General features: G+C 46.6%; 1 protein-coding gene and 1 non-coding gene across 3 annotated transcripts in view; one reads left to right on the top strand and one right to left on the bottom strand.

Moving 5' to 3' along the window:
• Positions 1-27,496, top strand: part of SLC26A4 (solute carrier family 26 member 4) — a 59,960-nt gene that overhangs the window by 11,240 nt on the left and 21,224 nt on the right. For both annotated transcript variants that reach the window (XM_002712039.5, XM_051848821.2), the window contains exons 4-10: positions 2,779-2,889; positions 5,024-5,205; positions 6,567-6,731; positions 16,541-16,693; positions 16,809-16,891; positions 21,560-21,707; positions 22,921-23,034. In XM_002712039.5, the coding sequence (XP_002712085.1) occupies positions 2,779-2,889; positions 5,024-5,205; positions 6,567-6,731; positions 16,541-16,693; positions 16,809-16,891; positions 21,560-21,707; positions 22,921-23,034 (956 nt within the window). The remainder of the gene's footprint in view (positions 1-2,778; positions 2,890-5,023; positions 5,206-6,566; positions 6,732-16,540; positions 16,694-16,808; positions 16,892-21,559; positions 21,708-22,920; positions 23,035-27,496) is intronic.
• On the bottom strand, positions 15,568-15,703 carry LOC127491914 (small nucleolar RNA SNORA2/SNORA34 family). Its single transcript, XR_007920841.2, has one exon. It is a non-coding gene; the product is annotated as a small nucleolar RNA SNORA2/SNORA34 family (small nucleolar RNA).

Here is a 27,496-nt window from a genome sequence, read left to right as displayed (position 1 = left end):
GGTTCCTGTTTTGGGGGCATATTATATTTTTTTAAAGAATTATTTTATTTATTTGAAAGAGTTACAGAGAGAAGTAGAGCCAGAGAGAGGTGTCTTCCATTCCACTGGTACATTCCCAAATGACCGCAATGGGCAGAGCTGAGCTGATCTGAAACCAGGAGCCAGGAATGTCTTCCTGGTCTCCCATGTGGGTGCAGGGGCCCAGGGACTTGGGTCATCTTCTACTGCTTTCCCAGGCTATAGCAGAGAGCTGGATCGAAAGAGGAACAGCTGGGACTAGAACCGGCGCCCATATGGAATGGCGGTGCCTCAGGCCAGGGCTTTAACCCGTTGCGCCACAGTGCCAGCCCCTTTCTGGTCATATTAAAAACCAGACAAACAAAAACCTGCAGAACACAGCTTAGAAAAACAGAAGTTGAGAAAGACTTGAAAAATGTCCATAAGAGAAACAAAGGGTGTATTTTCACTCCTTTAAAAAATATTTCTATTTTTTAAAAAAGAATTTATTTATTTGGATGACAGAGTGACACAGAGAGAAGGAGAGACAGAGAAAGAAAAGGACAGAGATTTCTTTCATCTGTTGGTTCACTTCCCAAATGGCCTCAAGCAGAGGCTGCTCCAGGCCAAAGCCGGGAGCCTGGAACTTCATCCAGGTCTCCCATGCACGGGGCAGGTGCCCAGGTACTTGGGCCATCTTCCGCTGCCTTCCCAGGTGCATTAGCAGGGAGTTGGATGGGATGCAGACCAGCCTGAACTCAAACCAGCACTCTGCTAGGGAATGCCGAGGTTGCAGGTGGCAGCTTGGCTCACTGGACCTCAATGCTGGGCCCCGTATTTCTATTCTAGTCCGTGTTCTCAGGACTACTAACTACTGCAAGTCCTTATCAAATGAATGAATGGTCCTTGTAGAAAATTACAGAACAGCTACAAGAAGTGTGAGAAAAATACCTCCTCCACAAACTAGAAGTCTCTAATCCTACCATATAGGTAACTAATGAACATTTTGGCAAATACTCTCATAGACACACAAATGCCCTTCTGTATGAATGTATAATGCAATGTCTGGTGATAACAAACACCAGATTCAGCACAGTGATGGGCTTCTGAGCCTGGAAGGAGGAAAGTGGATGTGAGTGAGGAAGATTATGCCAAGAGTTTCAGCTGTACTGGCGATTAATTTATTTCTTTGGACGATGGATGCATGGGAGTATATTAAATTATGCATTACCTTTTTCTATATCTAAATCACTTCATATTACATTAAACATCTTCCAAGATGTTTTAATGCAGGCAACACACATGACTCCTTTGACAAAAGGGGGGAGTATGCAACCCTTCCAGCTTTGAATTCTGATTTTTTTTCTTTTTTTCCCTTTTACTCTATACCTGTCCATGGTAGTAGATATACATCAAATCAGTTTCACTTTGTAGAATTACAATATATGGGGGCCAAGCTGTGGTGTAGTGGGCTAAGCCTCCCTCTGCAGTGCCGGCACCCCATATGAGTGCCGTTCATGTCCCGGCTGCTCCTCTTCTTATCAAACTCTCTGCTATGGCCTGGGAAAGCCCTCTACCCACGTGGGAGACCTGGAAGAAGCTCCTGGCTTCAGATCGGTCCAGCTCAGCCTCTCAAATAAATAAATAAATAAATAAGATCTTTAAAAAAAAAAGAATTATAATATATGAAGGGTAAGTTAGTTAATCACTTCCTTGTTTGAGGGTATTCATTCAATAGATGATTCTGAATGCCTGTAGGCCATGCCATTAGGCTGTTACCGCTTTGGGAAAAGCTATTGTAAATGCAATCCTGGAGTAGTGAGACTTAGTGACGCATGACGTAGTGACGTATGGCGTCGTAGTGACCTATATGACGTAGTAACATATGGCAACACAGTGACGTGTGACGTAGTGACGGAGGCGGTAAAGGGCTTGTTTTCTCTGGCTGTGGGGGAAATGTGGGGAGATAATATGGATTGAGAGGTGCTAACTTGGTAAGTGAGAGTGTTGGAGCAGGGGAAAGTGCATCGTTATCCTGCTGTAACCCGGATGTGTCCTGAGGTGCTGACTTCTCCCTAGCCCTCTGCTGCAGGGCCCAGGGGCTGCTGGCAAAGCCCCGTGGAGGGTTGGCCTCCTTCACCAGGGCGTAGGGTGGTCTGGCCTGTTCCTTGGTGTGGTTGCCGTGTTCTTCTTTCTTTGGACCTAACTTCCCTTCCCTAATCAGGTGCAACAGTGACTCTCCCTGAGAACACAGCAACACTGGGTGTGTGGAACCGGCCTGGGCCTTGGACTGAACTGACCAAGTGTCTTTCTTTATTTTTTTCCCCCTTAAGATTTATTTATTTGAAAAGCAGAGGGACAGAAATAGAGAGATCGTTCCTGGTTCGCTCTCCAAGTGGTCACAATCACCAAGGCTGGGCCAGGCTGAACCCAGGAGCCAGGGAGCTCTGTGGGAGTCTCCCACAGCCAAGGACTTGGGCCACAACACCAGCCCTAACTTAACCAAATTTCTAATCAACATCTGACTTGTGTTTGTGTGTGTGTGTGTTTTTTTTTTCCCCACTGATAAAAATCAGTGGCTGGCTGGATTGCTGATGGGTTTGGTCCATGTGAGCAGGTGAGGCGTGCAAATCCTATCACTCCCCGGCTGACTTGGATCAAGGGTCTGCATCGCAGCATAGCCACAGTCTGCAAAATGAGGAGGCCACACAGGACAGGCTGTTGTGTGGAGGACATCTAGGATGCACACCAGTCGGAGAAGCTAACATTTTGTTGTTTCAGGAATGGCGTACGCCCTCCTCGCTGCAGTTCCTCTTGGATATGGTCTCTACTCTGCTTTTTTCCCAATCCTGACGTACTTTATTTTTGGAACATCAAGACACATCTCAGTTGGTAATTATAAGCATGTTTTATGATTATATTTGTTCATATCGGCCTGTACTCTGTGCTTTGTACATCCTGATCTTGTTAATGTCCCCCAGAGAAGTAGGACTTCAGTGTGTGCCTGTTTTTCTTATTCGATGATGTTAGTTTTATAATATGACTCTTTTTGATGAAGAGGAAAAAAATTTAAGGACTAAAACACATCAATTTTAGCATGTTTTAATTTTTAAGAGTTATCTGTTTATTTGAAAGTCAGAATCACAGAGGGAAAGAGAGCTTGATCGTCTATCTGCTGGTTCATTCCCCAAATGGTCGAAACAGCCAGAGCTGGGCCAGGCCAAAGCTAGGAGCCAGGAGCTTCTTTTGGGTCTCCCACGTAGGTGCAGGGGCCAAAAGACTTGGGCCATCTTCTGCTGCTTTCCCAGTTGCACTAGCAGGGAGCTGGATTGGAAGTGGAGCAGCTGGGACTTGAACTGGCACCCCTCTGGGATTCCGGTGCTACAGACAGTGCTACAGGCAGTGACTGCTGTGCCACAGTGTTGGCCCCATGTTTTCATTTTAAAAAATGGGGTTAGTGATGTGACGCAGTGGGTTAAAGCCCTGGCCTGCAGGCCGGCATCCCATGTGGGCAGCGGTTCGAGTCTCTGCTGCTCCACTTCCCAGCCAGCTGCCTGCTGATGTGCCTGGGAAAGCAGCGGAAGATGGTCCAAATGCTTGGGCCCCTGCACCCATCTGGAAGAAGCTCTTGGCTCCTGGCTTCAGATCGGCTCAGCTCTGGCTGTTGCGGCCATCTGGGGAGTGAACCAGGGCATGGAAGACTTCTCTCTGTCTCTACCTCTCTCTGTAACTTTTTCAAATAAATAAAATACATCTTTAAAAAAATTTTAAAATATGATACATTTAACTTCATATTTAGAAAGTGTTGTCTTCCAGAATATAAAGTGACAGGTGAAAAAAGTCACAAGGTCTTTGAAACTAGTGTTTTACTAGATGGATTTAGCCTCCCAAGTTATGCTTGTCAAATACATATTCATTATTTCATTAAAGAGCATACTTATATCAAGTCACTAATATTGGAAGACTGGCAAAATGTTGCCAAAACAGCTTAGAAACTAAGTTTGGCTTTCCTTCTTGGTATTTCTCATAATAGATTTTCCTGCCACTCCTAAAATGTGAATTCTCTTTTGCTATAATGTTCTTGTTAATGAATGCTTTAATGCTATTTTGTAACTGTGACATTTATGCTAGAGATAATTTCGCTCCTCCATCCATCTGCTGGCTAGACATGTCTACCTGAATGAGTCTTGAAACAAATACAACCATCGCCTCTATTCCAGCCCATATCCTTGTGCTTAGCTGTATGCTTCCCAGTAGCTAGCTTATTGCCTTGTCTGAAGGAGGAGGTCAGGACAAGGTTATTGCTTTAAATAACTTCCTTATCTTGGTGCAATAATTAGTGTCAAATGCCTGACTACATGAAGAATATAGAAGTCGATTTTTCTTTTTGATACTGTGTCATTTAGATGTTCTAGATCCCAGGGTTTGGATACTTATTCCTCCCCGTGATAAAGCCATCCCTGACCAAAGGATAGGATTATCATGATGGGTGAAAACATCAGTAGTGATTGAAGCACTTGTTGGAAGAAAAGAGTACTTTAAAAACATACAATTTTCTATTTGACATTAAAAAAAAATACTCTGTCTCGCCAAGAGAAAAAGAACCTATAACACACCTTTGGTCATGTGGGCCCTGTGGTATTGATCAAGGCACTCAGATCAAGATGTTGGGAACTCTAGGAAAGGAATGAGAGTATTTGGCATGAAAACTAGATGGAACAAGTAAAGAATCAACGCCTAGGCTACCTCTGCGGGAAAGCCTTCCTCAAAGCTCCCCATCTCTACCCCAGCCTCCGTGCAGGTGAGGATCACCCAGATGAGGCCATCACCTGCCCACACATCTCTCACGCCCACGGGTGGATCAGGAATGCCTTAAGACATCCAGTTTTTAGTTTGTTTTGTGGACAAGTGATATTTGCCTGGTCACAGGTAACGACTTCACACAGCTGTCTGATCCTATGTAGACTCACTGTGCCTAAACACATGTGGTTAATAATTGATTCATTGATGGAGACTTTCCCCCCAGGACCTTTCCCCGTGGTCAGTTTAATGGTGGGATCTGTTGTTCTGAACATGGCCCCTGATGAACACTTCCTCATACCCGGTAATGGGACCACATCAAACACCACTGTCGTAGACTCTGTCGCTAGAGATGCCGAACGTGTGTTGGTTGCCAGCGCCCTCTCTCTTTTGGTTGGAATCATCCAGGTAATGGGCAGATCCCTTGGTGAGCTTTTTATTTGCAATAATTAACTTAAAGGCATGTAGACTTAAGGATTCCTCTAAAAGCAAAACTAAGCAATTTCCTGGACCCCACAGTTATTTTTTTAAATTGCATTTAAAAAAAAAAAAGATTTATTTATTTGAAAGGCAAATTACAGATAGAGGGAGAGACAGAGATGCAGAGGGAGAGAGAGGTCTTCCATCCACTGGTTCACTCCACAAACGGCCACAATGGCTGGAGCTGGGTTGATTCGAAGCCAGGAACCAGGAGCTTCTTCTGGGTCTCCCTCGTGGGTGCAGGGACCCAAGGACTTGGTCCATCTGCTACTGCTTTCCCAGGGTGTCAGCAGAGAACTGGACTGGAAGTGGAGCAGCCAGGACCCGAACCATTCATATCGGATGCTGGCATTGCAGACGGCTGCTTCATCAGCTAGGCTACAACACCAGCCCTAAGTTACATTGTTTTAGGTTAGGCGCTAAAATAGTTGGCAAGACTCAACTTATTAAGGCTCACTTGTCATCAAAGTCAGAGGCAGAAAAGTGGCACAGAGGGACATGAGTGATGCATTTGAGGGTGAGAGAAGAGAATGTGTGGGAACCCATAAAGGAGAAAAAGTATTATGCTAAGCAGGCGTATAGGATTTGAAAGACACAGAAATAAGCTACCTGGTTTTGCTTTTTGGAATATGTACATAGAAACACTTTAAGGTTATATTACTCATGGTTTTCCAATGTTAGAGTGGTGGAGGGGAGGGGAGAGGCAGGGCATTAAGAAAATCAAATTTGTTTTCTCCAAGAATTTTTTTTTTTCAGATTTATTTATTTGAAAGGCAGAGCTACATGGAGAGAAGGAAGAGATTGATCTTCCATCCGCTAATTGGAAGACAGCTTTAAAAAAAAAAGATTTTATATATTTATTTGAGAGTCAGAGTTACAGAGAGAGGGAGAGACAGAGAGAAAGGTCTACCATCCACTGGTTCACTCCCCAAATGGCTGCAATGGCCCAAGCTGGGCCAATCCAAAGCCAGGAGCTTCTTCTGTGGGTCTCCCACATATGTGCCGGGGTCCAAGCACTTGGACCATCCTCCACTGCATTCCCAGGCCATTAGCAGGGAGCTGGGTCGGAAGTGGAGCAGCCAGGACTAGAAATGGCACCCATATGGGATGCTGGCACTGCAGGCAGAGGCTTAGCCTACTATGCCAAAGTGCCAGCCCCTTTGCCAAGTATTGTGCGATAGACAGGATACCAGTGTTTTAATTGGTGTTCAGCTGAGCCTGTTTATATTTCCAGAGAGTTGGTTCTTTTCTCAGGCAAGCAGTTAAGCCTTCCTTCCTTCTTTTCCTAGTTGATATTGGGAGGTCTGCAGATTGGATTCATTGTGAGGTACTTGGCGGATCCTCTGGTTGGTGGATTCACAACAGCTGCTGCCTTCCAAGTGCTGGTCTCACAGGTGAAGATCGTCCTCAATGTTTCGACCAAAAACTACAATGGAGTGCTCTCTATCATCTATGTAAGTGTCACGTCTTGCGCCAGGGATGGGTCACTGTTCATCCCAGAAAAAAAAAATCTGTTTTTTCTCTCTTGACCATGACTCTGGGGAACCTATATTCTTCCATGTGTCCTTTGGAAGCCATTGAAAACACTGAAGCCATAGAGTTCGGAACATTTTATTTATTTATTTTTTGAAAGGCAGAGTTACAGTGCACAAGAGAGGTCTTCTATCTTCTGGTTCACTCCTGAAATGGCCACAAAAGCTGGGGCTGGGTCAGGCTGAAACCAGGAGTCTGTTGCTTTTTCCAGGTTTCCTATGTGGGTGTCAGGGACCCATGTGCTTGAGCCGCTGTTTTCCCAAGTGCATTAGCAGGGAGCTGGATCAGGAGAGCTGGCGCCTATGTGGGATGCAGGCAACACAGGCAACAGCTTAACCCACCACAACACTGGCCCCTTGGAACATTGAAGATAGCAGATTTTGCAAATCATTGCCCTTAATGGGTCATAATGGTTTTGCAAATATCACTGCACTTAAAAATGTTAATGTCAGCAAAGTGGCACAATGAAGTAAAGACCAGTGTGACAGTGCAATAGACTTGAGTTCTAGTCTCAGCTTTGCGTCTGACAGTCTGAGTGACCTTGGAAACTGTAGTGGGTGGTGGCTAAAAGGTCAGGCTTAGAGCAGGATGCACCAGTATCTAAATTTGGACTCTCCTGCTACTAGCATGTAAGCAAAGCACTGTGCCTCAGTTCCCTTCCCTGTGCAATAGGATCTACCTGGTTGTATTAAATAAAAACAAACAATGGGGCTGGCACTATGGCACAGCCAGGTAAAGCCCTGGCCTGGCCTGAAGCACCAGCATCTCATATGGGCGCCGGTTCTAGTCCTGGCTGCTCCTCTTTCGATCCAGCTCTCTGTTATGGCCTGGGAAAGCAGTAGAAGATGGCCCAAGTCCTTGGACCCCTGCACCCATGTGGGAGACCCGGAAGAAGCTCCTGTCTTCGGATTGGTGCAGCTTCAGCCGTTGCAGCCATCTGGGGAGTGAACCAGTGGATGGAAGACCTCTCTCTGTCTCTATCTCTCTCTGTAACTCTGTCTTTCAAATAAATAAAATAAAATCTAAAAAAAAAAAAACAAACAACAAAAAAAAACCAAAACCAGACAAGGACCCCACAGCCCAGATACTGGCACATAATAAGTATTCAAAAAAGTTCTTTTGAAATTGTGATTTTTTTAAAAAGATTTATTCTGTGTATTTGAAAGGCAGAGTTATAGAAAAAAAGAGGGAAATACACAAGCTCACACACACACAGATATCTTCTACCCCCTGGTTCACTCTCCAAGTAGCTGCAACAGCTAGGGCTGAGCTAGACCAAAGCCTGGAGCCAGGAACCTCTTCCAGTTCTCCCAAGCAGGTGCAGGGACTCAAACACATAGGCCATCTTCAGCTTTCCCAGGCCCATTATTAGTAGGGGGCTGGATCAGAAGGGTAGCAGCTGGACTCGAACTGGAGCCTACATGGGATGCTGGCTTCACAGGCAGCAGCTTTACCTGCTATGCTGCAATGTTGTTCCCATTATTTCTTTTTTTTTTTTTTTAATTTACTTATTGATTTGAAAGGCAGAGCATCAGAGAGAGAAATGGAGAGAGAGAGAGAGAGAAAGAGAGAGAGAGATCTTCCATCTACTGGTTCAGTCCCCAAATGGCCATGACAACCAGGGCTGGGCTAGGCCAAAGTCAGGAGCCAGGAACTCCATCCAGGACTTCCCCACGAGTGGCAGGGACAGAAGCACTTGGGCCATCTTCCGTCTACCCAGGCACATTAGCAAGGAGCTGGATTGAAAGCAGAGCAGCCAGGACTGGAAGCAGCACTCTGATAGGGGATGCCAGTGTTTTTAGTGGCAGTTTAGCCCATTGCACCATACCATGGGTCCCTGAAATTGTTATTTCAGGGCTTCTTGACTTTGTTATCAGCAAAATGAAACGATCGGTGGTGTATCTCTAAAGCCCTAACCATAAGAGTCCACAAAATGCATGATGTAAATGTCTCAGCAATTATAGAAGAAAAGGAACATTAGATTCAGGGATGACTCAACATGCAAAAGAGATGCAAAAGAAGGGTGGTGCACGTACTAATTAGATCTGAAAAAGTTCTTGGATTTAGATGTATGTTCTTGGAAAATGGTGATAATAGCAACATGATGTCACCCTAGCTTGGAGGGAATGATACTACACAAAAATAGTCTGCCCACAATAAGACTGGGACTTGAGTCCTTTGTTGACCCACGTGTTGGCTTCTAAAACAATGTAAGGCCAGGCACACACACAAGAATTGGCGAGGTTGTCAGGAATTTCCTAACAGTGCCGCAAGCCCACGTAACTGCATCCATTCAACACTTACTACCAAGTGCTTACTGTAGTTCAGGTACTATGCTCAGCAATGGAAAAAGACAGGGGAGGAGAATCAGACAATGATGATCTTGGACTTGGAACTTCAACAGACTTCAGTTGGAGTTTTGGTTCTGCCCATGCTACCCATGAGACTTTGAGCATGGTACACTTCATTCCGCTGAGCCTTTGTGTCTGCAATTGCAAAATAGTAACTACTTCTGTTATTGTGAGGATTAAAAGAGAAAATTTGCACAAGGTACTTAGCACAGTATTGGATACTTAGTAAGATCTTAGTTTACCATTATTTTCAGTATCACAGATCTCAGAGCTTGCACTCCCCAGAGACCCAGCCAATTAGAAGGCATTAGAACAGGCTATTGGTTAATTCTGCATTGTTTCAGCCTGCCTGCCTGCCTGCCTGCCTGCCTGCCTTCCTTCCTTTCTGACAGGTAGAGTTAGTGAGAGAGAGAGAAACACAGAGAAAGGTCTTCCTTCCGTTGGTTCACCCCCCAAATGGCCGCTACGGCCGGAGCTACGCCGATCCAAAGCCAGGAGTCAGGTGCTTCCTCCTGGTCTCCCATGAGGGTGCAGGGGCCCAAGCATTTGGGCCATCCTTCACTGCTCTCCCAGGCCATAGCAGAGAGCTGGCCTGGAAGAGGAGCAACTGGGACAAAACCAGTGCCCCAACCGGGACTAGAACCCAGAGTAACGGCACCGCAGGTGGAGGATTAGCCTAGTGAGCCGCGGCGCCGGCATGTTTCAGCCATTCTTTATTTTCCCCCTCCTACCAAGTCCTCAGTTCTCTCTGAGACTTTCAGAGTACCTTATTCTGAGAAGCTATGCCACTTTTATTGCCGCTGACATATTTTGCTTTACTTGGTTTCATACTTAACCCAATGATTCCTTCATTCCTTCATTGTCATCCATCCATCCATCCATCCCTCCATCCAGTAAATATTTGTTAAATGCCAAGCATTGTTCACTCTCTAAACAAACCCACTACTTCTTGAACCCATTGAGATACTTCTTACCAAGTAGACTCACTTCTTTGTGCAAACATTGCTAGGCCTGTTTCACATAAATCACAGAAGGCCCATGCCAATGGTCTTGGCCACTGATGCATGCTGAAGACAGGTGGAATCTTGTTTGGTCTCCCAGGATATGTCCAAGAAGAAACTTGTCACAAGTGATTGCATTTTGACAGGGACAAAAGTTTCCAGAAAACACTAAAGCAAGATCAAAACGATTGGCTTTTAACTTTAATTTTAAATTGAATTTTATTTGAAAGGCAGTGAGACAGAGAAATATCCTCCATCCACTGATTCACTCTCCAAATGCCTGCAACAGCCGGGGTTAGTTAGGCCAGGTTAAAGTTGGGTGCCTGGAACCCAATCCAGTTCTTCCACTTGGGAAGTGGGGATCCAACTACTTGAGCCATTATCTGCTGCCTCCTAGGGTGCACATTAGCAAAGTGAGCAGAGGCCAGACCTGACTGTAGGCACTCCCATGTGGGACACAAGTATCCCAAGTAGCATCGTTACTGCTGCACCAAATGCCTACCTCATCAAACGCAGTTGCTAGGGGACTTCTTTCCTGTTGACTACTACTCTTGAAGTCCCAGTTTAGCGTGTGTCATAGGATTTTTTTTAAATAGGCTTTATTTCTTAGAGAAGTTGTAGGCTGACAGCAAAACTGAACAGGAAATGCAGAGTGTTCCCATCTATCCCCTGTCTGACCCACAGTGCCACAGCCAACATCCCTCATCACACCAGCATGCAGCATTAGTTAACAGCTGATGAGCTGACTGTCTCAGAATTCTGCAGGGAATTCCTCCCAGGCCAGCCAAGTTGCATGAAGGTGTTCTACTCATCCCTGCATAAGCTGGCGAATACCAGCTTTCCTTTCGGGAAAGATTAGGTAGGTCTGGAAATGACTGCAGAAAAGTTGCATGAGTCACTTGGTCCCTGAACAGAGGATTTTGTTTAGGACCTCACTGTTGCACTCCTTCATGAAAGAATCCTTCAACAGGTGCAGAGAAGTGGTCGATTTCTTGAGGAAAGACCGTACAATTGTTGGAAGAGACTTTGCCTTCAGTATAGTTCATATTGTCCGTATTGTAAGGTTGTTGTCCCTTGGTTTGTCTTATCCTCTTCAGCCAAGGAGCTACTGGCAGTTGAAAATAGTCAATACAAAGAACTGAAGGAGGAGACATTAGAAAGAAAAGGCTCTAATTCACAGATGCCAGGGATGCTGCGTATAGAATGCAGAAGGGGGAATGGCAGGGTGCTGGCACCAATTCAGAGTTAGCAATGTCCTTGGGTAGGCATTTGGCCCAGCAGTTGACCTGCTGCTGGATTGCCTGCAAACCCTGTTAGAGTGCCTGGATGGAGTCCTGGCTGTGCTTCCAACTCCAGCTTCTTGCTAATGGGTCCCTGGGAGACAGCAGGTGATGGCTCAGGCATTTAGGTCCCTGCTGTCCACTTGGGATACCGAGATTGAGTTCCAGACTCTTGGCTTAGGTCTGGCCAAGCCCTTGCAGTTGTGGGCATTTGGAGAGTGAACCTGTGATAGGAGCTCTGTCTGTCAAAAAAATAAATTTTGGGGCCGGCACTGTGGCGCAGTGGGTTAAAGCTTCGGTCTGCAGCACCGACATCCCATATGGGTGCCGGTTCAAGTCCCAGCTGCTCCATTTCTGATCCAGCTCCCTGCTAATGCATCTGGGAAAGCAGCAGAGGATGGCTCAAGTCCTTAGGCCCTCGCACCCATGTGAGAGACCCAGAAGAAGTCCTGGCTCCTGGCTTCAGATCAGCTCAGTTCGATCGTTGTGGCCATTTGGCAAGTGAACCAGTAGATGGAAGTCCTTTCTCTCTGTCTCTACCTCTCTGTAACTGTGTCTTTCAAATAAATAAAATAAATCTTTAAAAAATAATAAAATAAATTTTAAAAATTTATAAATAATTCACAAAGAATTGGTAATACTCTTGATACTATCATACTCAATCTAAAGAAAATCCCACAGTACACTTAAGAGTGACTGTGTCGGGGCAAGCAGGCGAAGCTGCCACCTGTGACACTGGCAGCTTCTGTGGGCGCTGGTTTGCATCCTGGATGCTCCACTTCCAATCCAACTCCATGTTAATGCACCTGGGAAAGCAGCAGAAGATGGCCCAATGAAGCTCCTGGATCCTGGATCCTGGCTAAGCCAGGATCCTGACTTCAGCCTGGTCCTGTCTGGGCCTTTGCAGCCATTTGGGGAGTGAACCAGCAGAGGGAGGATACCACTCTCCCTTTCTCACCCTCTTTCTCTGTAACTCTGCCTTTCAAATAAATGGTTCACCTTGCTGGGCTAGGAAAGCTCTCTTCACTCGCTTACTAAATTGATGCCAGCTGCTTCATTTCTTCCCGTAATGAGGGAGAAGACCAAGTTGAAAAGTTTGCCCAAAGGTAACAGTTTTGAAAGCTGCCACTAAGCCTGATAGGATTTGACAAAGAAGGTAACACGCACGTTAAGGGTTGACCTCTACATGTACCACATATCTGATAGAGGGAGATGCCTGACAGTCCAGATAAGATGAACTGAAATTCAGCTCCAAAAGTTAACTGAGAAACTTCCTTCCAGGCAACGATCGTTAAGAATAATTTGCAAGAACAAAGAAATCATTTAGATGAAATGGTCCTAAGTCCTCCCAACACAGTAGGAAGTGTGACAAATGATAACACCCATGATAGAAAATCTCAAGATCATGACTTGAATAACAGTGTGCTAAGCCAAAATAGAGAATTGTGTGTGTGTCCATATTTCACACATATTTTAGTATTTTAATAGTAAACTAAATTGGAATTATTTTTGGTGTACTTCTTAGGGTCTCATTTCTGTATATTTGAGTTTAATCTATTTCAGTTTATATGAAATACTTTTATTTTTTTAAGTTTCTTTTTTTATATTTTATTTTATTTAATGAACATAAATTTCCAAAGTACAGCTTATGGATTACAATAGCTTCCCCCCCCCCCATAACTTCCCTCCCACCCACAACACTCCCCTCTCCCACTCCCTCTCCTCTTCCATTCACATCAAGATTAATTTTCAATTATCTCTGTATACAGAAGATCAATTTAGCATATATTAAGTAAAGATTTCCACAGTTTACACCCACACAGAAACACAAAGTGTAAAATACTATTTGAGTACTAGTTATAGCATTAATTAAACACCTGAGAGTAATTGTGTGAAATACTTTTATTTCGATATAGGTTCAACTTTCTACTGTAGAACTCTTGATGAGATTCTGAATGATAATATGTAGGCAGCTAATATATACCTTATATTTATGTATTATATATAACATATTTAATATATAATGCCTTGCTTTCTGCAATTATGCATTTGCCTTGGTTGTTGAAATTATCTAAAATAAACTGATTTTGTTTTTTTGCAGCTCATGAAGCTTTTTTTTTTTTTTTTTTTTTTTTTGGACAGGCAGAGTGGACAGTGAGAGAAAGAGACAGAGAGAAAGGTCTTCCTTTGCCGTTGGTTCACCCTCCAATGGCCGCTGTGGCCAGCACGCTGCAGCGCACCGCGCTGATCCAAAGCCAGGAGCCAGGTGCTTCTTCTGGTCTCCCATGGGGTGAAGGGCCCAAGCACTTGGGCCATCCTCCACTGCACTCCCTGGCCACAGCAGAGAGCTGGCCTGGAAGAGGGGCAACCGGGACAGAATCCGGCTCCCCGACTGGGACTAGAACCCGGTGTGCCGGTGCCGCAGGTGGAGGATTAGCCTAGAGAGCCGCAGCGCCGGCCTCATGAAGCATTTTTAATACACAAAAGATGCTTTCTATTCAAAGATCTGACTGTCATAGATTGAGAATCCTAGAGAAATCGCATATAAAAAGGTTTCTGTGATTGATATAATCCTTCTAAAAGTTTTATGATTTTGTTTGAATTTTTTATTTTGAGTTGAAAAGTAAACTTTTGCTATAGAAAATTTATAAAAACAGTATACCTAGCTCACGAATTATTAACTAAGTATCTGATTGATTAATAATTAAATGTAAAAGGGTCAAACAGCCATCATTATCTTCAGGCCTCCAAGGCAGGTGGGGCTATTCTTTCTGTGTTTAGATGTCCTGAGTTGTTGTTACTGCTTGTGGTGGTTTCCCTACCTTCTCTTCCTCCCTGCTGTGCCCTGCTCCATTAGCTGTCAGTGTCTATGCCTCTAGCTACTTTCTTTCTTTTTTTTTTTTTTAAGATTTATTTATTTATTTGAAAGTCAGAGTTACACAGAGAGAGGAGAGGCACAGAGAGAGAGAGAGGTCTTCCATCTGATGGTTCACTCCCCAGATGGCCGCAATGGTAGGAGCTATGTCGATCCGAAGCCAGGAGCGTCTTCCGGGTCTCCCACGTGGGTGCAGGGCCCAAGGACTTGGGCCATCTGCTACTGCTTTCCCAGGCCATAGCAGAGAGCTGGACAGGAAGTGGAGCAGCCGGGTCTCAAACCGGCGCCCATATGGGATGCCGGCACTTCAGGCCAGGGCGTTAACCCACTGCGCCATAGCGCCGGCCCCAGCCTCTAGCTACTTTCAGCAACTCTGGAAAGCAAGTAAAGTAAATCTGTAGTGTTGGGTTAAGCAAAAGAGCAAAAATATCCCCCACTGAAAGGCCAAGAGGCTGCCAACAAGTTAGATGCCTGACCTCTAGTAGTCCAAGCTCTTTGTTGTTGTTGTTGTTGTTTTTTGACAGGCAGAGTTAGACAGTGAGAGAGAGACAGACAGAGAGAAAGGTCTTCCTTCCATTGGTTCACCCCCACAAATGGCTGCTACGTGCGGCACACTGTGCCAATCCGATGCCAGGAACCAGGTGCTTCCTCCTGGTCTCCCATGTGGATACAGGGCCCAAGGACTTGGGCCATCCTCCACTGCACTCCCAGGCCACAGCAGAGAGCTGGACTGGAAGAGGAGCAACCAGGACAGAAGCAGCACCCCAACCGGGACTAGAACCCGGAGTGCCTGCACTGCGGGTGGAGGATTAGCCTAGTGAGCCGTGGCGCTGGCCAGTCTAAGCGCTTTGTGCAACGCAGTTTGCTTGCATGGTAACTTCACTGTCTCCTATTTCCTAAATTTTTTTAAAAGATTTGTTAGTTTGAAAAGGCAGAGTGACAGAGAGAGAGAGAGAGAGAGAGAGAGAGAGAGAGATAATATCTTCCATCCACTGGTTCACTCCCCAGATGGCTGCAACAGCCACAGCCAGGGTTAGGCCTAGCCAAAGCCAGGAACTCCATCCAAGTTAGCCATGTGGTGCTGGGGTGGGGGAGTGGGGGACAAAGACCCAACCATTTGGGCCATCCTCTACTGCCTTCCCACATGCATTAGCAGGGAGGTGGATGCCAGTGTTGTGAGTGGTGGCTTCACCCCACTGGGTGACGATGCTGGCAGCTCTGTGTCCCTTCCTCTTATTTTTCCCCACATGGTTTGTTTCTTCCAAATCAAATAGCCATTCTCTGCTGAGGTTCCAGAATAGCCAGCAGACCACAGAAAGACAGCATTTAGGCCTCCACTTGAAACCGACAGCTGTAGTGTAACTGCTGGTCTGCAGTCAAGGCCACTCTTTCCTTTATCCTTGAATGTGTCCCATAGAGTTGAGGTTCCTGGTAAACCAACTCCTAGGTGAGATTACTTAATGTGTCGTGTAGTTGCTACCAGGTTGGCATTGTCATTACCTTCAGAGTTCTTCATCTGTAAAAATCAGTAAGTTCTATGTTATAAACTATAAGATTCTCCATTTGTGTATCGTCACATAAAAATATGTCTATAAAAGGAGTCACTCAAAGAAAAGTAAACTTCTTTTGGAGATTACTCATCTCAAAGAATTGAGCTATATCTTTTTTGTTTATTTAAACATTTATTTATTTGAAAGAATTACAGAGAGAGAGGAAGAGACCTTCCATCTGCTAGTTCACTCCCCAGTTGGCCACAATGGTCAGGGCTGGGCCAAGCTGAAGCCAGGAGCCAGGAGCTTCATCTGGGTCTCCCACGTGGGCCGTCCTCCATTTCATTTCCCAGGCCATTAGCAGGGAGCGGATCAGAAAGTAGAGAGGCTGGGACTCGAACTCACTATGCCACAGCACTGGCCCCTTAATTCTATTTTTTTGTGACCTTTTTGATGTCCCCTTGTGTGTGTTTGTGTGCATGTGTGTGTGTGTGAGAGAGAGAGAGAGAGAGAGAGGGATTGAGAGGAGAGAGAGAGAGAATTGAAGAGATGGCATGTACTTCATGGTCTTTATATTAACCAACATTTTTGTGTGTGTGTGATTTTACATGACACTGCCAAGTATTGTTTAATGATGATATCATGGTTTGTATGTGGGAAGGTTTGCATGAGAATTGATTTTTGGGTGTGTCTGTGTAGCAGGAAATATATCAAACCTTTTTTCCTTTTACAGACTCTGATTGAAATTTTTCAAAATATTCGTGATACCAATATCGCAGATTTAATTGCTGGATTACTCACCATTGTTATCTGTATGGCAGTGAAGGAGATAAACGATCGATTTAAACACAAAATTCCAGTCCCAATTCCTATAGAAGTAATTGTGGTAAGTAGAATATGTAGTGAGGACATTCAACAGCAATTAGATTGAGAAGCAAGGAATTACTTTAACCCAATGGAGTTTTCTGTTCCTTTTTGCAACTTCTTTTGTTTTATTGCAGACAATAATTGCCACTGCCATTTCCTATGGAGCCAACTTAGAAAAAAATTACAATGCTGGCATTGTTAAATCGATCCCCAGGGGGTGAGTATGGGTCTCCCCTTAGCTGATACAAATGTATGGGTCAGTGCTTTCTGGTTAAATGAAACCTTCTGTTGCAAGCTTCACTCCACAGATGCTCCTCAAAAGGCCTTTGGCAGGTGATCTTGAGGAAATAGCCATTTGTGCAAACCATCAGTATGTGCAGATGAAGTCCAAGGCATCTTTTTTTAATATTAAAAAAAAAACAGCCCCTATATGCTTTCTCTTTTCTTCTTCCTTTTTAAACAATGTAGCAGGACGTGTCCAATTCACCTTAGATCCTGACTTAAACTCATTTATGTCATTACCATACAGTACAAATAGCATCCTGATTACTAACACTGAGTGCACTGTGATCAGTCTGCCCAAGAGACTGGCGAAATCCGCCCTAAATCCTTCACCAGTTCGTTGAACCCATCTTAGATAATGATTATCTCACTGGTAGCTATCAATAAAGTCCATTATCTTCAAGGGGAGTTTTATATGTTTGGTAGTTAGGGGAAGTAGAAGAGCAAAAGACCAAGGTCCTGTGTCCTTCTCAGCCACCAGCTAGTTTCATGGCGTGGGAGGTTCTCCTGTAAACAAGGGAGACAAGAGCCTCCACTGCAGCTTGTTGTGCAACTCCAAGGGGACTCTGTCCTTGGATCCGCAGGGTGACACACTGGACTACGCCATGACTTCACCCTGCGGCTTCCAAAGGAAGGCAAGGTGTTTATTTTATGTGTGACTTTTTTATGGCCGGACTTGGGATGGGTCTCCCCACCCTTGACGCTAGCGGAAGGTTCTTGTGTCAGTCTTCATTTTTCTATGCTTTTTAAAGACACTCCTCAGACAAGCTTATTTCTTTGGCTTATTCCTACTTGATTAATCCTAACAATTTCTTCTTGTTCTTTTAAACTATTTATTTATTTAAAGGCAGAGTTACAGAGAGAGAAAGGGAGAAGACAGAGAAAGATCGTCCATCTGCTGGTTCACTCCTCAACCAGCCTCAATGGCCAGGAATGGGCCAGATCAAAGCCAGAAGCCACTGGCTTTTTCCAAGTCTCCCGCATAGGTGTAGGGGCCCAAGCACTTGAGCCATCTTCTTCTACTTTCCCAGGTACATCAGCAAGGAGCTGGCTGGGAAGTGTAGCAGTGGGGACTTGAACCAGTGCTCACATGGGATGCCAGCGTCACAGGCGATGGCATAATCTGCTTTGTCACAATGCCAGCCCCATGTTTCTTATAATATATATCATCCTTGATACTGTTTCTGAAATTTACCTTTTAGTAAGAGTCCCAAGACCCTTTTAAACACAGATTTCTGGCCCATACATCAAACCTGTTGAAGTGGGCTTTCCAGAGGAGAGGCCTGGGAATTAGCATTGTCCAAAAGTGCCTCAGGTTTTTTTTTTTTTTTTTTAAGGTTTATTTATTTGAGGTAGAGTTACAGACAGAGAGAGGGAGAAACAGAGTGAGAGAGAGAGATCTTCCATCCACTGGTTCATTCCCCAAATAGCCGCAATGGCTGGAGCTGGGCTGATCTGAAACCAGGAGCTTCCTTGGGGTCTCCCACATGGATGCAGGGGCCTAAGCACTTGCCATCTTCCACTGCCTTCTCAGGCCACAAGCAGAGAGCTGGATCAGAAGAGGAGCAGCTGGGACACAAACTGGTACCCATATGGGACGCCAGTGCCACAAACGGATGCTTAGCCTACTGTGCCACAGTGCCAACCCCTCAAGTGATTCTCATCATCAGTAGGGTCTGTATGTCCATAAGATCAGTATTTCCATAGTGAATTCAAATGCTGGGAGGAACTGAATGATAAGAGATGCAGTGTGGTTCACTCTAACCATTAGACTGAGTAGTTACAATTACAGAAACAAGTGTTTCATGGATCCTGCTGTCATAAGTTATAGGTAGTCCACATCACACCCCCATCCCATAAATCCATGTTCCACTAACTGATTTAGAGACCATCCTTTGCTACCCCAAGCCATCTCCCTGGCCCTCTTCAGGGCTGTCCTGGCTGCTCCCCTCCTGAGCAGGGGCCACTAGCCTGTGGCCCTGGGCCAAGTCAAGTTGAATCTTCTGGTATCACCTCTTGATCAGCTTCCGTAACTGCTTGGCCCCAGGGCCGCCAGCTTCTCTGTAAAGGCAGCGTCGCCATCGGTGTTGTTCAGGTCTGTCTCCCTGGTGCAGGCCTCACCTCACCAGCAGGCTCTCAGAGCGTATTAGTGGAAGGGATCCAAAGCTTGAGCCTGTGTCATCATCCTAAGCAAACCACAAGAAAGGCCTTTGTTCTCTGATCTCGCCTGGTGGCACAAAACAATTCTAAGGGTGTTAAGAAGCATGCAAGAGAACGGGTGGTGTGGAGAGACTGGAGACGAGCAAAGGAAAGCAGAATGTCACTGTGGCCGCAGTGAGGACAAGGAAAGGGAGAGGGGTAGGTAGAGAGACTGACATCAACCCTTTCATCTCCTCCCTGCTTCAGTCCGCCAGTCTGCCTGCTGCTGTTGGCAGCTTCCTTCTGTCGGACGGAGAGTCAGGAACCTACACTGGGATTGCTCTGTCCCCAGAAATGATGTCCTGTAAGACAGCCCAACACAGACTCCATGCCATTCACTTTCTGTCCTGGTGAAAACATGTAACTTCTTGGGGATGGTGTTTAGTGTTTAGTGAAGGTGCTGGTTAAGACATCCACATCCGGGGGCTGGCACTGTGGCATAGTGGCTGAAGCTGCCGCCTTCAGTGCCAGCATCCCATATGGGCACCAGTTCAAGTCCTGGCTGTTCCACTTCCGATCCAGCTCTCTGCTATGGACTGGGAAAGCAGTAGAAGATGGCCTGAGTGCTTGGGCCCGTTCACCCGTGTGGGAGACCCAGAGGAAGCTCCTGGCTCCTGGCTTTGGGTCAGCGCAGCTCTGGCTGTTGCGGCCAATTGGGGAGTGGACCATCCAATGGAAGACCCACCCCCTCTGTAACCCTGACTTTCAAATAAATAAGTAAATCTTAAAAAAAAAAAAAAAAAGACACCCACATCCAGATCTGATTGTTTGGGTCTATTCCCAGTTCTTTCCCCTAACTCCTGCTTCCTGCCAATGTAGACCCTGGAAGGCAGTGGTGATGGCTCGAGTAATTGGGTAACTGCCATTTGTGGGAGACCTGGATTGAGTCCCCAGCTCCTGGCTTGAGTCCCTAGGCCTGCCTGCCCTTCCTTTCCTTTCCTTCCTTCTTTCCATCTGTCTGTCTTTCACTTTCAGATTTATATTATTTATGAAAGGCAATTGACAGAGAGAGGGAGGAAGAGACAGAGATATTTCCATCCATGGGTTCGTGGCTGGACCAGGCTGAAGCCAGAAGCCAGGAACTCCATCCCAGTCTCCCGCATGGGTAGCAGGGATCCAAGTTTTCATAGGCACATTAGCAGGGAGCTGAATCAGAAGCAGAGCAGCCAGGTCTTCAATGAGCACTTCAATATGGGATGCACGCATCCCAGGTGGAGGCTTAACCTGCTGCGCCACAATGCTGGCCCCTGATGTCTTCATTTCCTAGGCTCTCTTCTTACGGCATCGTGTGTGTGTGTGTGTGTGTGTATCTTAATCCACAGTAAGAACTGTCTTGTCCTCTAAATTGTTAATCCCCACTCTCACTCTGTCCTGTCTCATCTCTGAGTACACCAGTGACTAGTGCTCGCATCACTGGTGACAAGATTCCTCTTGTCATCACATGTAATACCTTGTTTTTAAAGTGATATGCATTGCAGTTGTAATTTAAAGTGTGATGTGGAGTGGGTTGAGGGGTGGGGCATTAAGCTGCTGCTTGCGATGCTGGTAGTGCCATTTGGAGTCCTGGCTGCTCAGCTTCCCATCCAGCTTCCTGCTAATGCTCCTGGGAGACAGGGAATGATGGCTCAGGGACTTGGGCCCCTGCTGCCCTGGTGGGAGATCCAGATGGAGTTCTTGACTCCTGATTTCGGCCTGGCCCAACCTTAGCTGCTGCAGCCATAAAAGGGGAGGACACCAGCAGATAGAAGATCTCTTTTTCTCGGCTTCTCTCCCTCTCTCTCTGTTACTCCTTCAAATAAATAGATAAATCTTTTTACAAGAATAAAGTTTGGCACAGGGATGAACAGCAGAAGGGAAGCCAATAAAATCACAGATGCTGTTTCCCCCTGGATTGAGTTTGTAAAGTAACTCTGGTCCTGTCCAAAAGTAGTCATTTGACTCCAAAATCTTTGGAGTATTTTTATCACCACGGAGCATTGTGATAATTACATGAATTTACAATTTCTTAGCCTCAAGTAAATTTTAAATGGTACTTCTCTTAAGGTAAAACCTCTTCATACAGAGTAAATCTGATATGGTGGCTAAAATATCTTTTACATTGGGAGGCCTTTAATATGAAATTGTATAAGAAGAGATCCTAATGTGCGGAATGGCGTGGGTGGGATAAGCTGGTGTCAGTGGCACAGAAAGGGTTGCATTTGCAGGCTATAATCCGTCGGTGGCAATCCGTGAGCTCCTGAGAAACGTTGTAAAAGTGGATGCCGCTGTCTGTGCATCTGCTCTGCTTTTTCTTCTCTTGGATCAAGTACTTTCCCGTCTAACCCACAGCTGAGTCGATGTAGTGTTGAAAAGAGACTTGTGATTAAATCTGTCTGATGACGATTCTCATCGAAAACCTCCCCAGGTTCTTGCCTCCTTCCCTTCCACCCGTAAGCCTGTTTTCAAAGATGCTGGCGGAGTCATTTTCCATCGCTGTGGTGGCTTATGCGATCGCAGTGTCTGTAGGGAAGGTGTATGCCACCAAGTACGACTACACCATCGACGGGAACCAGGTATTATCACCCTGCGTGGAACTGGTTTTATGGGGCTGAAAGCAAGAAGAAAGCATAAAGGAGGTTTCCTACTGTGGTCCTTATTAGGTCCTTCTTCCTCTCACGCTTAATGCTTAGAAATTATTTTGAAATACACATGCTGCATATCTTCAGATGTAAGTTAAAGTAACAATGATTCAATCAGCCCACAAACAACTTGCAAAATTTATGGATTAAGGCAGAATAAGAATTCTTCATGTAACCCAGTATCCGCCACTGTTTTTGTTTTGTTTAAGATGTATTTATTTATTTGAAAGGTAGAGTGGCAGGGAGAGAGAAAGAGAGAGAACAGTGTTGCATCTGCTGGTTCATTTCCCAAATGGCTGCAATGGCTGGGGCTGGGCCAACTTGAAGGCAGGAGCCAGGAACTCTATCCATGACTCCCACATGGGTAGCAGAGTCCCAAGTACTTGGGCCAAGATCTGTTGCCTTCCCAAGTGCATTAACAGGGATCTGGACCAGAAGCAGGGCCAGGACTTGAAGTGGTGTTTTGATATGGGATGCTGGCTCTGCAAGTGATGACTTAACCTGCTGTGCTCCCATGCTAGCACTGGTATTTATTGTTTATTTATTTGAGAGACAGATTTCCTCCCTTCTTTGGTTCATTCTCCAGATGCTTACAAGAGCTGTGAGTGTGTCAGGCCAAAGCTGGAAGTCAGGAACTCAAAGTTGTGGCTCCTTTAAATTGAGCCAATTGACTGCAGTAGGGGACAATCTTTATAGTTCTATGATACTCTGCCAGGAGAGCTGGCAAGCCGAGTTTTTACCCTGCTTACAAATTGACAAATTGTGGATCTAAAAGTTTCCAAAACCAAGGCACAGCAATGACAGCGGTTAAAGGGTTAGTCACCAAACAGAATCACAGCAAATACTCGGCTACCAAAAGGCAGACGTCACTCAGCGGGTAATGAGAAAGCACTTTAGCACAGGATCCATTACGAATTCTCCACGTTATAAACAATCACCAGCAGTAAGGCCTCTCTCGGGTCCTGTGGAGTCCCAACAGCTGATGTCTCGTGAGGCCCCCAAGTCCCCTGAGTGACAAGGGTGAGGCGGGGCCAGCAGGCAGGCTGGGGTTGGGAGCTCGCTTTCTCAGTGGACTTCCCTGGACCCTTGGTGAGGGTCTTGCAAAGATGCCGAGGGTAGCATCACCGTCATCCGTTCTCTCCCTTAGGAGTTCATTGCTTTTGGGATCAGCAACATCTTCTCCGGCTGCTTCTCCTGCTTTGTGGCCACCACTGCCCTGTCACGTACAGCTGTCCAGGAGAGCACCGGGGGAAAGACACAGGTATGGTGGCACCGCAGCTCGGTGAGGTCTCCGGCACAGAACAGGTCAGGCAGCAGCGGCTCAGGGACACTTGTGCAGGCTCTGAGAGAGAGATTGTCAGCCTGGGCTGCGGGGAGAGAGGGGTAGGGGATTCCTCCGGCCCATTCACCTCCCTAATCCACTTCCTTATTGAAAACAAACAAACAAAAATCCTTTCCAGCAACATGTAAGGTTTTTTGGCCGGCAGGGATCAAATCTCTTTGTGCCGGGCTCACCTGGCAGGTAAGTGCACTACTTACTGCAGTTCTTGGAAAAAGGACAGTGGCAGAAACCAGCCAAGACAAACGCTGCTTCTTATCCATTTGTTAGCTGCGGATAGAGAGGGCCTCGGGAGCGCTCTCAGTGGCTCTCTGAGTTCTGCTTTTAGCGAAGTGAAAAGGGCTCTGCTACCTTCCTTTTGTGTGGGTCAGGAACTCCCTCCCTCCATGGGCTGGTTTCCCATGACCACAGGCTGCGAGCCAAAATCGTCTGTGTTGTGACATTCTGCCATTTCTTCCAGAGTGAGAATTGTGTTCCCCAAGTTCTGAAGGTGGCGTTAACCTTGCCTTTATTTATTTATTTATTTATTTATTTGACAGGTAGAGTTATAGACAGTGAGAGAGAGAGAGAGACAGAGAGAAAGGTCTTCCTTCCGTTGGTTCATCCCCCAAATGACTGCCACGGCCGGAGCACTGAGCTGATCTGAAGCCAGGAGCCAGATGCTTCCTCCTGGTCTCCCAGACACGGGTACAGGCACCTAAGCACTTGGGCCATCCTCCACTGCCCTCCCGGGCCACAGCAGAAAGCTGGACTGGAAGAGGAGCAACCAGGACTAGAACCCGGTGCCCTTATGGGATACTGGCACCCCAGGTGGAGGATTAACCAAGTGAGCCATGGCGCCGGCCCAACCTTGCCTTTTAAAATCGGTTGTTGGTTGTTGCTGTTGCACCGTCACCGAAAGCAATAGCCTCTTGGTTAATCCCGGGATAATCCCCTCCTTCCATATGTCAGAAAGCTCAGGAGCTGCTCCAAACACTTCCCTTTCCTGCCAGACACAGAATCAGAGAGGCCAGGCCTGGTGGCCGGGTCTCAGCCACTGTGTTTCTGTTGGGCCTCGAGGGCTTCATCCTCCCAGCACAAGAAGACCTATCGTCACTCCTATTATTTAGGAGTGACAGGTGCGTTGAGACAGTCAAACAGAACCACTTAAATGGCGTGAAAATACAGAGTCTTCAGGGTGTTATGGAGGCCAAGACACAAAGAAATGTAACAGAGAATAACCAAGAAGAAGAATGATCCAGTGGTGGCTTCTCTAGGGAAAATTGTCTTTTTATTTTGCCGTGTTTTACTTATTTGAAAGGCAGAGGGAGAGAGAGAGAGAGAAAGATCTCCCTTCCATTGGTTCACTCCCCAAATGACTGCAATAGCCAGGATTGGGCCAGGACTAAGCCAAGAGCCCAGAACTCAGTCTGGGTCTCCCAGGTAGGAGCCAGGGGCCCAAGTGCTTGAGGCATCTTCTGCTGCCGCCCAGAGCACGTACCAGCAGGGAACTGGAATCAGGGGCAGAGGGTCAGGACTTGAACCCAGGCACTCCGACACAGGAACCAGATATCCCAAGTGGCAGCCGCATGCCGACCGGTGGCAAGAGCTTTAACTGTCCCCACGATGCACGTGTGGCTCCCTCCCTATTTCTGATGTGAAAGCACTGGCCTCCTCCGATGCCTTCACTCCTTTTGAGCTGATAATTCATTTTCAAAATATTCCTTAAACCTCTGCAAACCTTGCTAGTTCTGCGGGAGCGGCTACAGTCATACAGCCCAGCCCGGGATGCATAACCAGAGTCCTGTTGTCAAAGAGAGCAGGGCAGAGACAGTTTCCAAAGCCACGCCCACATCAGCCACTGCTGTCAGCAGCTGGAGTTGGTGCTGCGTCCACCTGAGACAGAGCGCTGACAAGCTCCCCGGAGCGCGAGGGCATAACTGGGTTCAGGCGCATCCCCAGCTGCTGATACGCATTCGCTTGCTGGTGCCCGCAGGCTCAGATGAGACTTGGGCTGGCTGCCCCCGGGAAGAATGCCCGTGTAAAGTCACCGCCCTGGCAGAGGGTGTAGGGGATAATGGCCTTCTGGAAAGCTAATATCCTCTGCCGCACACTGGCCTGCATTATGTTTAGGAATCAGGATTTCAGCATTGGAGAATGAAGCAAGTGCAGAAATGGCTTGCTATTTAATTACTGAAATGTATACTCAGTTCTGAGGTTAAAAGTCTAAGTGGCTCAGAGGAATCCAGGGACTCGTGACCCAACAAAGGGGCAGGTCTCCTTCCCGTTGTGTGACTTTGCATGCTTTCCTGTAGTTTGGGGCCTCAGTGTCAGCATCTAGGAAATGGGAATAAGAATTGTATCCATCTCATGAGTGTGTCATAAGGATCAAGTAAGAAAGTGTCCATGCTTGTTGCGCTCCTGCAGTAGGCACAGCACCTGTGTCTCTGTGATGCATGCACTGTGCCTGGTGCCTAGCAAATGCCCAGCGTGTATTTGCTGAGGGGATGAATGGGCCGATGTGTGTCATGGGCATTCACTGCTCCCAGCACCATCTACAGATTGGACAGGAGCTCAGTCTTTCAGTCTCTTCTTTCTCTCACCTGCATCTGACTGCTGCCGACTCGTGAGAAAGTGATTCTGATTACAAACTACTTTCCAACTCTGAGTACCCTCCCACTAAGCAGAATAGTTCATTTTCTAGTAATTGAGGCTACCCAGGGATATACAGGCTCTGGGTTTCCCACAAACCAGCCTTCTGAAGTAAGTCCCAGCAAGGGATGCCTCGCAGATTCGACCATCGTGACGGGTGTCTCCTTGGTCCTTCCCGAATTATACTTACTGTCGCTCCCCGTCTTCGTGGAGGAACGACGCAGGACCCTGCACTGTTCTTTCGTCTGCTCGGCCCTCCCCGGGTTTGCTGCTGGTTCTTCCCGGGTTAGCTACCGACCCTTCCACCTCTGTGGAAGGGCGGTTCCCCCTGCCACTTTCCCCACTTCCACGGGGGAGCGGCACACCGCTGGCCGGCTCTCAGGGGCTGCTCAGGTGTTCCTTCAGATGTTCCCCTTAGATGTTCCTGGTGCATGTTGTCTCTCTCCTCCTTTACAGTCCTCTTCCACCAATCCCAACTCTGCTACCCACACGCCGAGTACGCTGCTCTCCTCCAATCAGGAGCAGGTCCTGCTGTTTATTGGTTGAACTGGAGGCAGCTGCGTAGAAGCTGCTTTCTCCTCTCCCAGCGCCATATTGTGGGAGAGCAGATGCATAGAATAAGTCTTAATTCCAGTAACTTAGTCTAGTCCAAGTTGCTCCCAGTTGCTCCCCACACTTACCATCGGCTTGATGAGTAGGTGGCCCCTCTCTGGCCTCTGCTGGGGAATCGATTGTGATCCTTGTCTCCAAATCTCCATATCTGACTTCAGTTCACAGTGAGATGCCAATGGATCAATAAACACTGATTAGATAATTGCCTGGATCTATGGAGACAAACACAGATATTTTTCAACTTGTATAGAAGAGGGGAAATTCACCAGGGTAGGGAACCTGGAACAGTGGGCCAGTGCTGCTAGGAAGGGTGTTGAAAAGGAGTTAGACATTCAAAGCAAGCTTTTTAGTACATTCCAAATGTAATGTGGCCTCAAGCCGACCCAGCTGTAATCTGGACATTAGTGACCAGTTCTCCAGCTGGGTGAGTACTTTATTTCCTCCGTGGTTCTCGTTTCCTGTTTCTGTTTGCTGTATCTGACTCCTTGCCTGTTGCTCCCTGTCTGATCACATTGCTTCTGCCTCTCTTTCTCCTTTTCTCCTCTGTTTCAGAGCTTCTAGTCGTCACCTCGGCCAGGCCCTGGCGTTCTCGACAGAAAATTCACAGGCCATCTCATGAAACCACAGAATAGTCCCTACCCCTCAGCCCCTCTACTCACTACTTCTGGATATTAGGAGCGTTTTATTTTTTTTCTTTTCTTGCCTGCAAAGGTAAAAATGCGGAACCTTCTTTTTAGCCCTTGTACTGTCACCACTCTATAGCAACTTGGGGCCAAGCTCTGAGCCTGGGTCCCTGGGACTGTCAGAGAAGTAGGAGGCCCCGCCCCATTGCTCCATGCACCAGTGTTGCATTTTGAATTGGCAGTGGGTTGGGAGCACTGGTCTTCCCTGAGGCGTCCCTGGGCACCTTGTGCTGTGCATACGAGCATGTGTCGGAGTTGCTCCTGTGGCAGCTGCTCCCAGCATGCAGAAGACCCCAGAACTTATTTCCCAAGAATGCGGCAGCCATCGCTGTTTGGGGGAAGGGCAATGACTTAGAAGACTGGCCACCTGAATTGGCAGCAAAGCTGTAGGTGTGTAACATAGCCTCATGAAATCCACATCCACCTGGCTTTACTTGGGTGATCTTATTTTCCATTTT

The sequence above is a fragment of the Oryctolagus cuniculus genome, chromosome 3, assembly GCF_964237555.1.
Source record: "Oryctolagus cuniculus chromosome 3, mOryCun1.1, whole genome shotgun sequence".
Taxonomy (NCBI): domain Eukaryota; kingdom Metazoa; phylum Chordata; class Mammalia; order Lagomorpha; family Leporidae; genus Oryctolagus; species Oryctolagus cuniculus.
The sequence above is the reverse complement of the archived record's forward strand: the minus strand, read 5'-3'. Positions and strand labels throughout refer to the sequence as shown.